The sequence below is a fragment of the Pteropus vampyrus genome, unplaced genomic scaffold (genome assembly GCF_000151845.1).
Source record: "Pteropus vampyrus isolate Shadow unplaced genomic scaffold, Pvam_2.0 Scaffold235, whole genome shotgun sequence".
Taxonomy (NCBI): domain Eukaryota; kingdom Metazoa; phylum Chordata; class Mammalia; order Chiroptera; family Pteropodidae; genus Pteropus; species Pteropus vampyrus.
In genome coordinates, this window is record NW_011889016.1 from 291,081 (window position 1) to 302,198 (window position 11,118).

General features: G+C 52.1%; 1 protein-coding gene across 1 annotated transcript in view; it reads left to right on the forward strand.

Annotated features, from left to right (window-relative positions):
- The window catches only part of CEP72 (centrosomal protein 72), a 39,683-nt gene that overhangs the window by 11,690 nt on the left and 16,875 nt on the right, over positions 1-11,118 (forward strand). Inside the window, exons 4-7 of the mRNA XM_023519752.1 lie at positions 761-1,057; positions 7,001-7,173; positions 8,433-8,636; positions 10,920-11,110. Coding sequence (XP_023375520.1) covers positions 761-1,057; positions 7,001-7,173; positions 8,433-8,636; positions 10,920-11,110 — 865 coding nt within the window. The remainder of the gene's footprint in view (positions 1-760; positions 1,058-7,000; positions 7,174-8,432; positions 8,637-10,919; positions 11,111-11,118) is intronic.

An 11,118-nucleotide genomic window follows, 5' to 3' on the forward strand; every position in this document is an offset into this window, starting at 1 on the left:
TAGGAAAGATCTTGCAAGAGAGCCACCCGGGAAGGTGGCGGGAGCCCTGTGGCCACAGATAAATGCTGGGGAGGCCAAGAGCACAGGTGTGGGCCGGGCTGCTCGGTCTCATCCCGGCTTTACTTTCTAGCTTCACTCTCTGGCTTCACTTTGGGCACCTTCCCGAACTTCCTGATTCTGAGCGTGGCCCCTGGGCATCGTCTCAGGCCCAGCTGGACAGCTGGATTTTTCTGGTTTCGTATCCACCTGCGAGGATACAGGGCTAGAAGTTCATGGTGCCACACCCTCCCCAGGTGACATGGATGAGAGACTTAGGGCGAGCCACCACCTGGGCTTAGTAGGACACGTCCCTAAAAGGGACAGATCTGTGCGAGAGGCTTGCAGGCAGAGCTTGTGGGGTGCCAGCTGGACAGGTCCATTTGGGAGGTCACACTCGAAGAAGTCGCCCGCCTACTAGGAGGCGTCTTTGCTGTGAGCAGTGTGGCCGGTGGCAGTGCTGGTGCTCCCCCACATCACAGCAGAGCCTGGAGTGCTCTGACCGTGCCGGCCATGGGGATGTGTGGGGCCCCGCGCCCCTGGCCCTCCTGTGTGAAGGGGGTGGCAGTGCAGGGTAGCTGGTGCAGGACTGCTTGTTTGAAGGGAGTCGTCCGGTGCCCCCTTGGCCACAGCATGTCCTCAGTTGGCGAGCCCATTCGCTTCTCGTCCCCATCTCCTGGATGCTGACCTGATAGAACCAGTGAGACCGCATTGGGAAACCAAGTGCAGCCCCCAGAGCCCAGCATCGTGCTGTGGGGGATGCCGTGGTGGGGTCAGGCCAGGGCACAGGAAGTCTGACAGGCGGTAGCAGCCCTGGCGTGTGCCGTGTGCTGTGCAGCTGGTGCCCAGTGCCAGGAGGCGCACCTGCTTCATGCCGTCGCTTGCTAGTGTCTCGTGGCATTTTCTCCCTAGATGACCGCCCTGTGAGAGAGAGCGAGCGGAAAGCATCTTGGCTGCATTTTGCTTCAGAAGAATCACTTGACTCCACGCAGCGCTTCCTGGCCGTGCGCAGAGTCGGAAGGTACGGATGTGAGTGGTATTTGCACGTGGAGAGAAGATGTCAGGCTTGCATGTTGTAAAGCTACAGAGCTCTGTGTTAACTAAAAAGTGTAAAGTTTTTTGTGCGCTGATGGCCACTTCAAGGGCAGACATGTAGGAGAAGAGGGGAGGACGAGGGCCGGGGGCCAGCTGGGGCCCAAGGACACAGTGGGATGGGCCACTCTTTCTGTCGTCCACATTCTGAGTTGTTTTTTAATATGAGAATGTTTACTAAAGCGGTACGTGTAGAAGGAAGCAGTAGGAAGGCTCTTGAGAAGTGGCGGTCTCCTCTCCCCGCCTGGCCTCCTCCTCCCGTCCTGCCCCCTCCCTCCGCCAGGTCCCCTCCCCAAACTGCTCGCCTGCCTCAGGGGCAGCCACTGTCCACTCCTGCAGTTGTGTAAGTTGCCTCCACTCCCCAGACAGTACAAACACCTTGCGTTTCTGGGCATGCACACTTGAAGCAGGACCTGATGGCTGCCAGAGCATCTTCCCCAGCCCCTGGTGACCGTCTGTGGACTCTGCCCCTCCTGTGTGCTCTGCTCAGTGCCCTGTGGCCAGTGCTCCCCGCTCAGCTCAGGCCATGGGAGCACATTCGTGCCCCCATGGTGCCTCCCGCCCCCGCCCCTTTATGTGTAACTCACTGTCGCAGTGGGTGGCACGTAAACGTCCTGAAGCCACGAACGGTATTCATGCTTTGTGTGTGGCTGGTTCTAAAGGGTGAAGCCAGACTGCGTACCCTGCCTGTGACGCTCTGGAAGTCTGTGCTCCTCGTGTACTGTTTTGTCTTGTCCGAAGTTTTTAGTCGTCTTTTTTTTCTCGCATCATGTGCTTAGCTCCTCCATACTTTCCTCGTATGTGGAGGTCAGCCTACTCCTTGTAAAGAGCTGGAGAGTGAATATTTTTAACTCTGTAGACCGCATGATTTCTGTCTCAACTTCTAAACTGCTGGTATAGTTCGAAAACAGCTACAGGCATGCTTAAATAACTGTTCCCGTAAAACTTTATTTACCAAAGTAGGCGGTGGCCCATACTCTAATGTCTTTAAATCGGTTCCGGATCCTTGGGATCTCCTGTTCCTTCAGCTGTCCCCTGTATCCCCCGCCCCTCACTGCCCCATTTTGTACCAGACTATGTGCTGTGGGCAGCTGCACCTCATACCCTAGATGATGGTCTGAATGTTTGTCCCCCCGCCAGGTTCATGCACTGAGATCCCGACCGCCTATGTGGTGGCGTTAGGAGACAGGGCCTTTGGAAGGTGATAAGGTCACGAGGGTGGAGAATGAGACCCCCACAGAGCTCCCCAGGCCCTACCTTCGTGTGCGGCTGTGAGTCCAGGGTGTGAGTCCCCCAACTTGGTTCTTCCCCTTCAGCACAGAGTTGCCAGTTCTAGGTCTCGCCTCCAAACGGACTTCGGAATCAGTTCGTCAGTGTCCGCAAAATACCGCGCTGGGGTTTTGGTGGGACTTGCGCCGAATTTACAGGTCCAGTCGGGAAGAACTGACGTCTTGGCAGTATTGAGTCTTCTTATTCATGAAGGTGGACTCTCCATTCGTTTAGTCCTTTGACTTTATTTTAAAGATGCTCGCAGTGCTCCTCGTCCAGGTTCTGCGCCGTAGCCCCCTCTCCCCGTATCTTCACAGGCTCCCCGCTCCCTGCGTTTGTTTCTGTGTCCAGATCTCCCCTTTCCATAAGGACACCAGTCACATTGGATTAGGGCCACCTTGCTGGTTCGTCATAACTTGATTACCTCGGAAAGACCCTCTTTACAATGAGGGACAGGGATTCGGGGCTTCAGCATCTCTCTTTGGGGGAACACAGTGCGATATGATATCTTGCATTTTGTAACCTTGGCATAATCACTTATTAGTTCCAGGAGAGCTTTTCGTTTCTTTTTCTCGTTGATTCTTTGGGATTTCTGCATAGATGATCATGTCATCTGTGAACAGAGACGATCTTGTTTCTTCCTTCCCAGTCTGTATATCTTTTATTTTCTTTCCTTGTTTTATTGCATGAGCTGGGACTTCGATGTGATGTCCGAGTGGGGAGAGGGACACCCTTTCCTTGTGTCCAATCTTAGCATCTCATCTCTCACCACCACGTGTGGTGTTACTTGTCGTTTTTTGTAGGGTTTTAAAAATCATGCTGAGGAAGTTCTATTCCTAGTTTGCTGACCATTTTTGCCATGGATGGGGGCTGGATTTTGGCAAACACTTTTCTGCATCTATTGATATGGTTGTGTGATTTTAATCTTTAGCCTGTTGATGTGAGAGATTACGTCAATTGATTTCCACGTGTTGAACCAGCCTGTATACCTGGAATAACTCCCCCTTGGTCATGGTGTATAATTCTTTTTATGTATTGTTGGATTCAATTTGCTAATACTTTGGTGAGGATTTTTGTATCTGTGTTCATGATATATAATAGTTTTCTTGTATTGTCTGTGCTGGTTCTGGGGTTAAGATGATGTTGGCCTTGTAGAATGAGTTAGGAAGTGTTCCCTCTGCTTCTCCAGAAGAGATTGTAGAGAATTGGTATTTCTTTAAGAGTTTGGTAGAATTCACCAGTGAACCCATCTGGACCTGGTGTTTTGGAAGGTTATTAATTGTTGATTCAATATATATACACCTATAATAAATATAAATCTATGCAGATTATTCATTTCTCTTGTGTGAGTTTTCGAATGTCGTGTCTTTCCAGAAGCCGGTCTGTTCATCTAGATTATCAGATCTGTGGGCACAAAGTTGTTTGTGGTATTTCTTTGTCATCCTTTTAATGTCTGTGGGATCTTCAGTGGTGCCCCCTCTTTCATTTCTGGTATTAGTGATTTGTGTTAACCTGGCATAGATGTTTTTACATTTTGTTGAACTTTTCAAAGAACTAGCTTTTGGCTTTGTTGATATCTTTATTGATGTCCTATTTTCAATTTCATTGATTTCTGCTCTAATTTTTATTTCTTCTGCTTACTTTGGATTTAATTTGTTCTTTTTCTAGTTTTCTAAGATAGAATCTCGGATTTTTGGTGCTAGATCTTACTGTTTTTTTCCTAACGTGCATTAAATGCTCTAAATTCCCCTCTATCATCGCATTCGCTGCATCCCACACAATTTGATAAGATATATTTTCTTTTTCATTCAGCTCAAAATATTTTTTAATTTCTCTTGAGATTTCTTCTTTTACCCATGTGTTATTTAGAAATACGTTGTTTAATCTTCAAGTGTTCGGGATCTTCCGGGGTCTGTCTGTCGCTTGTCACCAGTATAAGTTCATTGTAGTCGAGAGTAGACATCACGTGATTTCTGTTCTTAATGCGAAAATCTGTTTCGTGGCTCAGAATGTGGTCCGTCGTGGTGGGGGTTCCACGTGGGCTTGAGAATGCACATCCTGCTGTTGCCGGACAAGTAGTCTGTGACGTCCGTTCGAGCCAAGGCGCCGACGGTGCCGCGGGGCTCAGGGTGTGCTCCCTGATTCCCTGCCTGCCGGGCCTGCCGTTTCCGAGGCAGGTTTCCGAGGCAGGTTTCCGAGGCAGGCATCCGAGTCTCCGACGCGCTGCTGGGTTCGCCCTTCTCCTCGCGGCCCCGTCAGTCCCGTCTCTTGCAGTCTGACCCTCCGTTGTTGGGCGTGCACACAGCAGAGACGCCCGTCCAGGCGCCGTGACCCCGTCATCGTACCGTGCTGCCCTCTTTCCCCTGACGACATTCCTTGTTCAGAGTCTGCTCTACCTGGAGTTGATGTCGCTGCTCCAGCTCTTCTGACTGGGGCCGGCCTGCTGTGTCTGTCTCCATCTCTACTTTCAAAGCATATATAGATATCTTTAGAGTTAAGAGGGCGTCTCGTAGACAACACGTGTTTGGGACTTGCTGTTTGAGCCGCTCTGACCTTTGTCTTGCAATCAGTGTGATCAGACCATTGATGTTTAAAGTGATCATTGATATAGTCGGGTGAACATGTGTGGATTTGTTCATGTTTTCCGCTCATAGTCCTTGGTCCTGGTCTTCTCTTCTGCTCTTTTTCTTACTTTTGTGATTTTTAAATGAGCATTTTATATGATTCCATTTCTCCTTTCTTAGCATATCAGTTATATTTTTTACTTTTTTTAGTGGTCGATCTACAATACTCAGTGTACATTCACAACTAATCCAAGTCCACTTTCAAGTAACACTGTATCACAGTAACAAAATACTCCTGATTCCTCTTTCCTGTCCCTGCGTCGTTACCGTCGTTCATCTCCCTGCACGTGAGCATGCGTGTACACGCGCACGGGCACATGTAACTATGTGCGCACATGCACGTGAGCATGTGTGTACACGCACACGGGCACATGAAACTATGTGCGCACATGCAACTATGTGCGCACATGCACGTGAGCATGCGTATACATGGGCACGGGCACATGTAACTGTATATGTGCGCACATGCACGTGAGCACGTGTGTACACGCACGGGCACAGGCACGTGTAACTGTATGTGCGCACATGCATGTGCATGCGTATACACGCACATGTGCACAGGCACATGTAACTATGTGTGCGCATGCACATGAGCATACGTATACACGGGCACGGGCACATGTAACTATGTGCGCACATGCCCGTGAGCATGCGTATACACGCACACGCGCACATGTAACTGCACAGATGGCACGTGAGCATGCGTATACGCACACACGTGCATATGTAACTGTATTCGCACACGTGCACGGGCATATGTAATTGTATATGTGCACACATGCACGTGTACAGGCATACATAATAGTTGCTATTATTATTTCCAACAGTTATCTGTTAGAGCAATTGAGAATTAAAAAAAAATAGAAGTTTTGTTTACCCTTCACTGATTTCTTCTCCAGCGCTCTTCTTCTCTCTCTGAGGGTCCAGGTTTCTGACGTACATCGCTCTCCTTCTCTCTAAGGAAGTTCTAATAACATTTCTTACAAGGCAGGACTAATGGTAAGAAATTCCCTCTATTTTTGTTTATGTGAGAAAGTCTTTCTCGTTCATTTTTGAAGAATAATTTTGCAGGATATGAAATTCCGGATGGCGTAGTTTTTTCTCATACACTTTTAATCTTTCACTCCACTTTTTTCTTGCTTGCATGGTTGATGAGAAGTCAGATGTGATCTTATCTCTGTTCCTCTGTAGGTTAAGTGTTTTTTTCTCATCTGGCATATTTCAAGATTTTTCTCTTTGTCTTTGACATTCTCCAGTTTGTATCTGATATTCCTCGAAGTGGTTTTTTGCCATTTATCCTGCCAGTATTCCTTAGCTTCCTGGAGCTTGGTTTGGTTTTGGACACTCATTTGAGGAATTTTTAGTCTTTATCAAATATTTTTTCTGTTCGTCTCTCTTTCTGATGTTCTCGTTATACATTTCAGTCACAGGAAGTAGTAGATATTCCTGACTTCCTCACATATGGTTGGCTGTTGGATCAGTATTCATAGCATGTGATTGAGGATTATTATGAAGAATGATTTCTTAAGCTACCTGTTTGGCAAATGAGGTCCCCTTTGAGTGCACTCACGTTTGCATGGAGGGTCACTGCTGGAAGGGAGGGAGGTCATCTAAAACACCTCCCATTTTAGTCACTTACTGTAAAACTAGAAACGCGGGACACCGCATCCTTTACCTTTCCTGGTTGCACGTCCCGCCCTGTGACACGCTGGGAGAAGCGGGGCTTTCCGAACTTCCGTGCTCGAGCAAGTCCCGGGGGGCTCTGCACGTGCTGGGCGGCTCGGTGACATCACACGTCGTCAGTTGTCCTGCTGAGTCGGTCCTCACTGCACTCAGTAGGGGCACAAGAGCCATTCATCTGCAGTTGCAGCTGCCACCCGTCCTGAGGGCCTGCAGCCCGCAGCCATGCAGCCTCCCTCACGGCGCCTGTGGGCTGGGGCCCCGGCTGGGCGCAGCACTGAGTCGGCTTTTCTTTGCAGACCGTGTCCTTCCAGAGCCAAGTGTACCGACCCCTCAGCCAAGAAGTGCCTGGTCATGGACGCGGATGACGAGGCGGTCCTGAACCTCATTGCCGAGTGCGAGTGGGGCTTGAGCAACCCTCCTGGGAGCTCCAGCCAGAAGGAGCGCGAGTCCGACTTCCACGGTCCCCAAGGTGCGCTGCTGCTGCTGCCCCCGAGGGCCAGCGGCCCAGCCTGGCGCCCAGACGCGCAGCGCGCCTTTCAGAAAAGTTATCTTTAAATGCAGACCATTCACGAAGCCCTGCCTGCTGCAGGCGTCAGTAACTCGGGTAACATCACGAAGGGAGGTCGATGTGTCCAGTTGGGTGAGGTGCTAGCGCTTGTTCAGCCATCACAGTGACAGGGAGGGAGTGCCGTGCCTCATGGACATGAAAGCGACGTGCCCTGCGCCTAGGGGAGCTGGCATCCACATCCGCCCCGCGCGGCTGCGTGCTAGCTGCAGGGAGCGCCGAGAGCTCCAGCTGCCACGTCGCGAGCTTCACACCGGGACACGGTGCAGGCTTCGCCCTGCACGTGCTCCTTCGAGGGCCTCGCCAGGGGCTCGCTTTCCACTGGCGCTGTGCGCAGGCTCGAGCTCCATTTCTTCATCCATGATGAGTCTCTGACAGCTCGTGACAGGTTGAGGTGTAAGTTTTGGCTGAAATCCCAGGATCCACCTGCTGGCACAAGGACCTCTGCTCTTCGGGCGCCTCGCCAACTCTTGGTATTGTCGGCCGTGTTAATTCTGGCTGGTCGTCGGGTCTGTACTAGTGTGTCATGACGGTTTTGATTTGCATTTTCCTAAAGACCCGTGATGAGAATCTCTTCATTTTCTTAGTGCTTCAAAGGGCAGACGTTTTAATTTCAGTGAAGTCCAGTTCATTTTTTTTTTTTACGTGATTCCTGCTTTTTTGTGCCTTGCAGACTTCTGCTCCGTGTCACGAAGATTCTTTCCCGTAGGTGTGGCCGTCTGGGACTGTGATAGCTCTGTCTTTGACCCAGCCTTGCAGTGGCTTTGTGAGCGTGGCGTGAGATGAGTCAGCTCGGCCCCCACTTAACGCTATGTGACCGGTTGTGCCGCTGCCCTTCGTAGGAAAGACTTTTCTCATTTAGTAGCCTCGGCACATTTGTTAATTCAGTTGGCCCGAGTCTGTCTCTGGGTCCGGCTTCACTGATGGTCCCGTCTGCCCAACCAGCAGGCTGTCTGAACTCCTCAGCTGGTAGTGAGTCACGCGCCGGGCAGTGTCAGCCGCTGCCTGCAGCTCTGGTCGCAGTGACTGTTGCTCTTCATGACAGGCGGCTGTGGCATTATTGACCCACTCAGCTACCTTTTCCTTATTTAATATCATACACTGTCAGAAGCTTAAGATGTAACTTTTAATGAACTAAAACTTTTTAAATATTCCTCAAGTAGAATCCAGACGTCCGTTGAGTCCTCAGTCGGCGCAGCACCAGTGCGGGGACTCCGTGAAGAGGGGCCGTGAGCAGAGAAGGGGCAGCTCCAGAGGGTGCGTTCCAGAGCCGTGGCCTCCGGGCCAGCACCATGGACAGCAGCCCGGAGACCAGCCCGGGGCTCACCACGCCCCGGGGCCGCACGTGCACCTCATCCCACACCCAGGTAATCTCATGCCCTCGCCATCGACTCCTGAAGCAGGTACATGTTTCACCATGTTTGCCGTTACTATGAAATTCTCCTATGCTCTTTATGATACTTGCTTGTTTTTGGAATTCCCTGAAGTGCTTACGAAAGAACTCGGTAGGTTGAAATTTGTAACGCGTCGTATTTTAGAGCCCTCTTCTCGGTGCTTTGGTGCTGTTCTGTCCTCACACACACTGTCCTCTAAATGCACGGGCTCAGCCTGCGACAGCAGCTACATTTGAAAAGTTGAAGATGAGGCGTTAAGTACCAAGCTGATTCAGTGTTGCGTGCCCGTGTGCGGCCGTAGAGGCAGAGAACTTCCCGACGTGTGGAAGCCTTGTGCCTTCCTGGGCCTTTCAGGCTGGTCCGCACCATCATTTCATCTCTGTTCACAGACACATGTGCTCGAGGCTTAGACCTCTTTAGTGACCTGCAGTCCCTGTGACTTCTGAGTGAACATGGAAGGGCTGCCGCAGCAGGACAGGGAGCCTTCACGTCAGTCTCATCCAGACCACCCCATCGGCATTGCCCACGTCGGCCCTGGGCTGCTCCCCGTGTATGTGTGCGTGTCTCTGGGAGTGGTAAATGCGTACACGTGTTTGCACACCTGCATGCAGTGTGCGTGCATGTACACATGCATACGTATATATGTACGTGCGTATCCATGCTCATGTGCACGTGTCCCTGTGTATGCATGGATGTGCCTGTGTGTATACATGTGTGTGTATCTGTGCATGTGTGCACCTATGTCCCGTGTCTGCGTATATACGTACGTGTCCCCCTGTATGTGCATGTGCGTAGGTCCATGTATATGCATGGATATGTCTACATGCATGGATGTGCGTGCGTGTGCATGTCTATGCGTGGATGTATGTGTCCGCACGTGTATGCACGTGTGTCCATGTGTATGCGAGGGCACGTCTGTGTGTACGTGTGTCCGCATGAATGTGCGTGGATGTGTCTGTGTCTGTCCCCGCATGTGTGCACACTGCCCTGGACATTGTTCTTTTTGGAACCTTTTGGAGCAGAATATCCTGTCCTAAACATTCTAGCATGGTTTCCTGGGGATAGGGACACTTTCCTAACTAACATGTCACTCCCTAGATTAGGAAAGGGACTCTGCCACAGATGGAGCATCCACATCTCACCAGGTATTCCAACAACATCATTTCCTTGTGGTCCAGGGTCCCGTCCAGGTGCTCACAGCATATTTAATTGTCAAGTCTCGTCAGGCTCTATGACCCAGAACAATTTCTCGATCTTTCTGTCTGCTGCATCCTTGAGGGTTAAGGCGTTCAGAATCGACTGTTGTGGGGTGACCCCTAGGGTGGCTTCTCTGCTGGTTCCTGGAGGGTGGGCTCATGCACAGGCTGTGGCACAGAGTGGAAAGAAAGGTAAGCACAGGTCACAGGTCAGCATGAGATGGTGTGGCAGTGCACAGTCTGTGTCTGTCCCCAGGCCGGGGTGAAGTAGCATGGAGTGACTGATGGGATCATGCAGGGCGGGTGGGAGGGTCCCAGCCGGAGGCAGAGGGACTGGGTGGAGTGTGGTGATAGACGCGGAGCTGGGGGAGGAGGGCGTCCTGCGTGTCTGACCTGGGCAGACAGGCGGAGCTGTTGTTCCTGCCGGTCCTGAGCGCACGAGGCCCCGTTTGCTGGCAAGTCCGGGCCTGGCTCTGCCCAAGGAGCCACGGGGGCGGCAGCGCAGTGCGGGAACGCGGGCCAGAGGCCTGGGCGGGACGGTGGCCCTGGGCCCAGCCCCGTGGGGCATGCGGGGCAGGCAGTGGGGTTCCCAGGGCTCTGAGGCCTTAAGAGGGGAGCAGTGAGGGTGGCCCTGGGCCCAGGGAGAGCCTGCCTTCTAGGCCCTGGTCCACAGTGGGCAGGGCCCGGGGCGCCAAGGTGTGACCCTCACCTCCTCCCCGTGCGGGGCTCGGTGCAAGGCCACTGGAGAAGTGGCTCCACAGATGTGGGGCCGCGTCCTCGGGAAGAGGGGCCCGGGTGTCTCCTGTAGCAGCACGTTGTGGCGTCTGTCTAGTGTCCCGATTTTAGGCTTTTACTTACCTGACTCACCTTGCTTATGTGTAGTTCTGGCAGGAAAACTGCAGTAACTAGGTGATGGGTGTGTTAAGACTTCAGTCTCATCACTGACGGATTTTCCGTGGGTGGCAACACGCGCACTCACACGCACACACCTTTTTAAGTGCAGTGCCCGTCACTGCCCAGAGTACTCGGCCTGACGCCGCCTCTGTTCTCCCCATCACAGGCTCCACAGACGGCGAGGACTCAAGCCCATCTTCTCAGAAGTCGAGTTTGTCAGTGCAGACCGTGTTAACCCCTTTGCCTGCTGCCGAAAAGTGCAGGAAGCGCAGGCTGCCTGGCGGGCGGCTCCAGGCCCCTGTGGACCGGGCGTGGCCGAGCGGCCTTGGGGAGAGCCTGAGCGGGCCGAGCAGCACTGCGGGCAG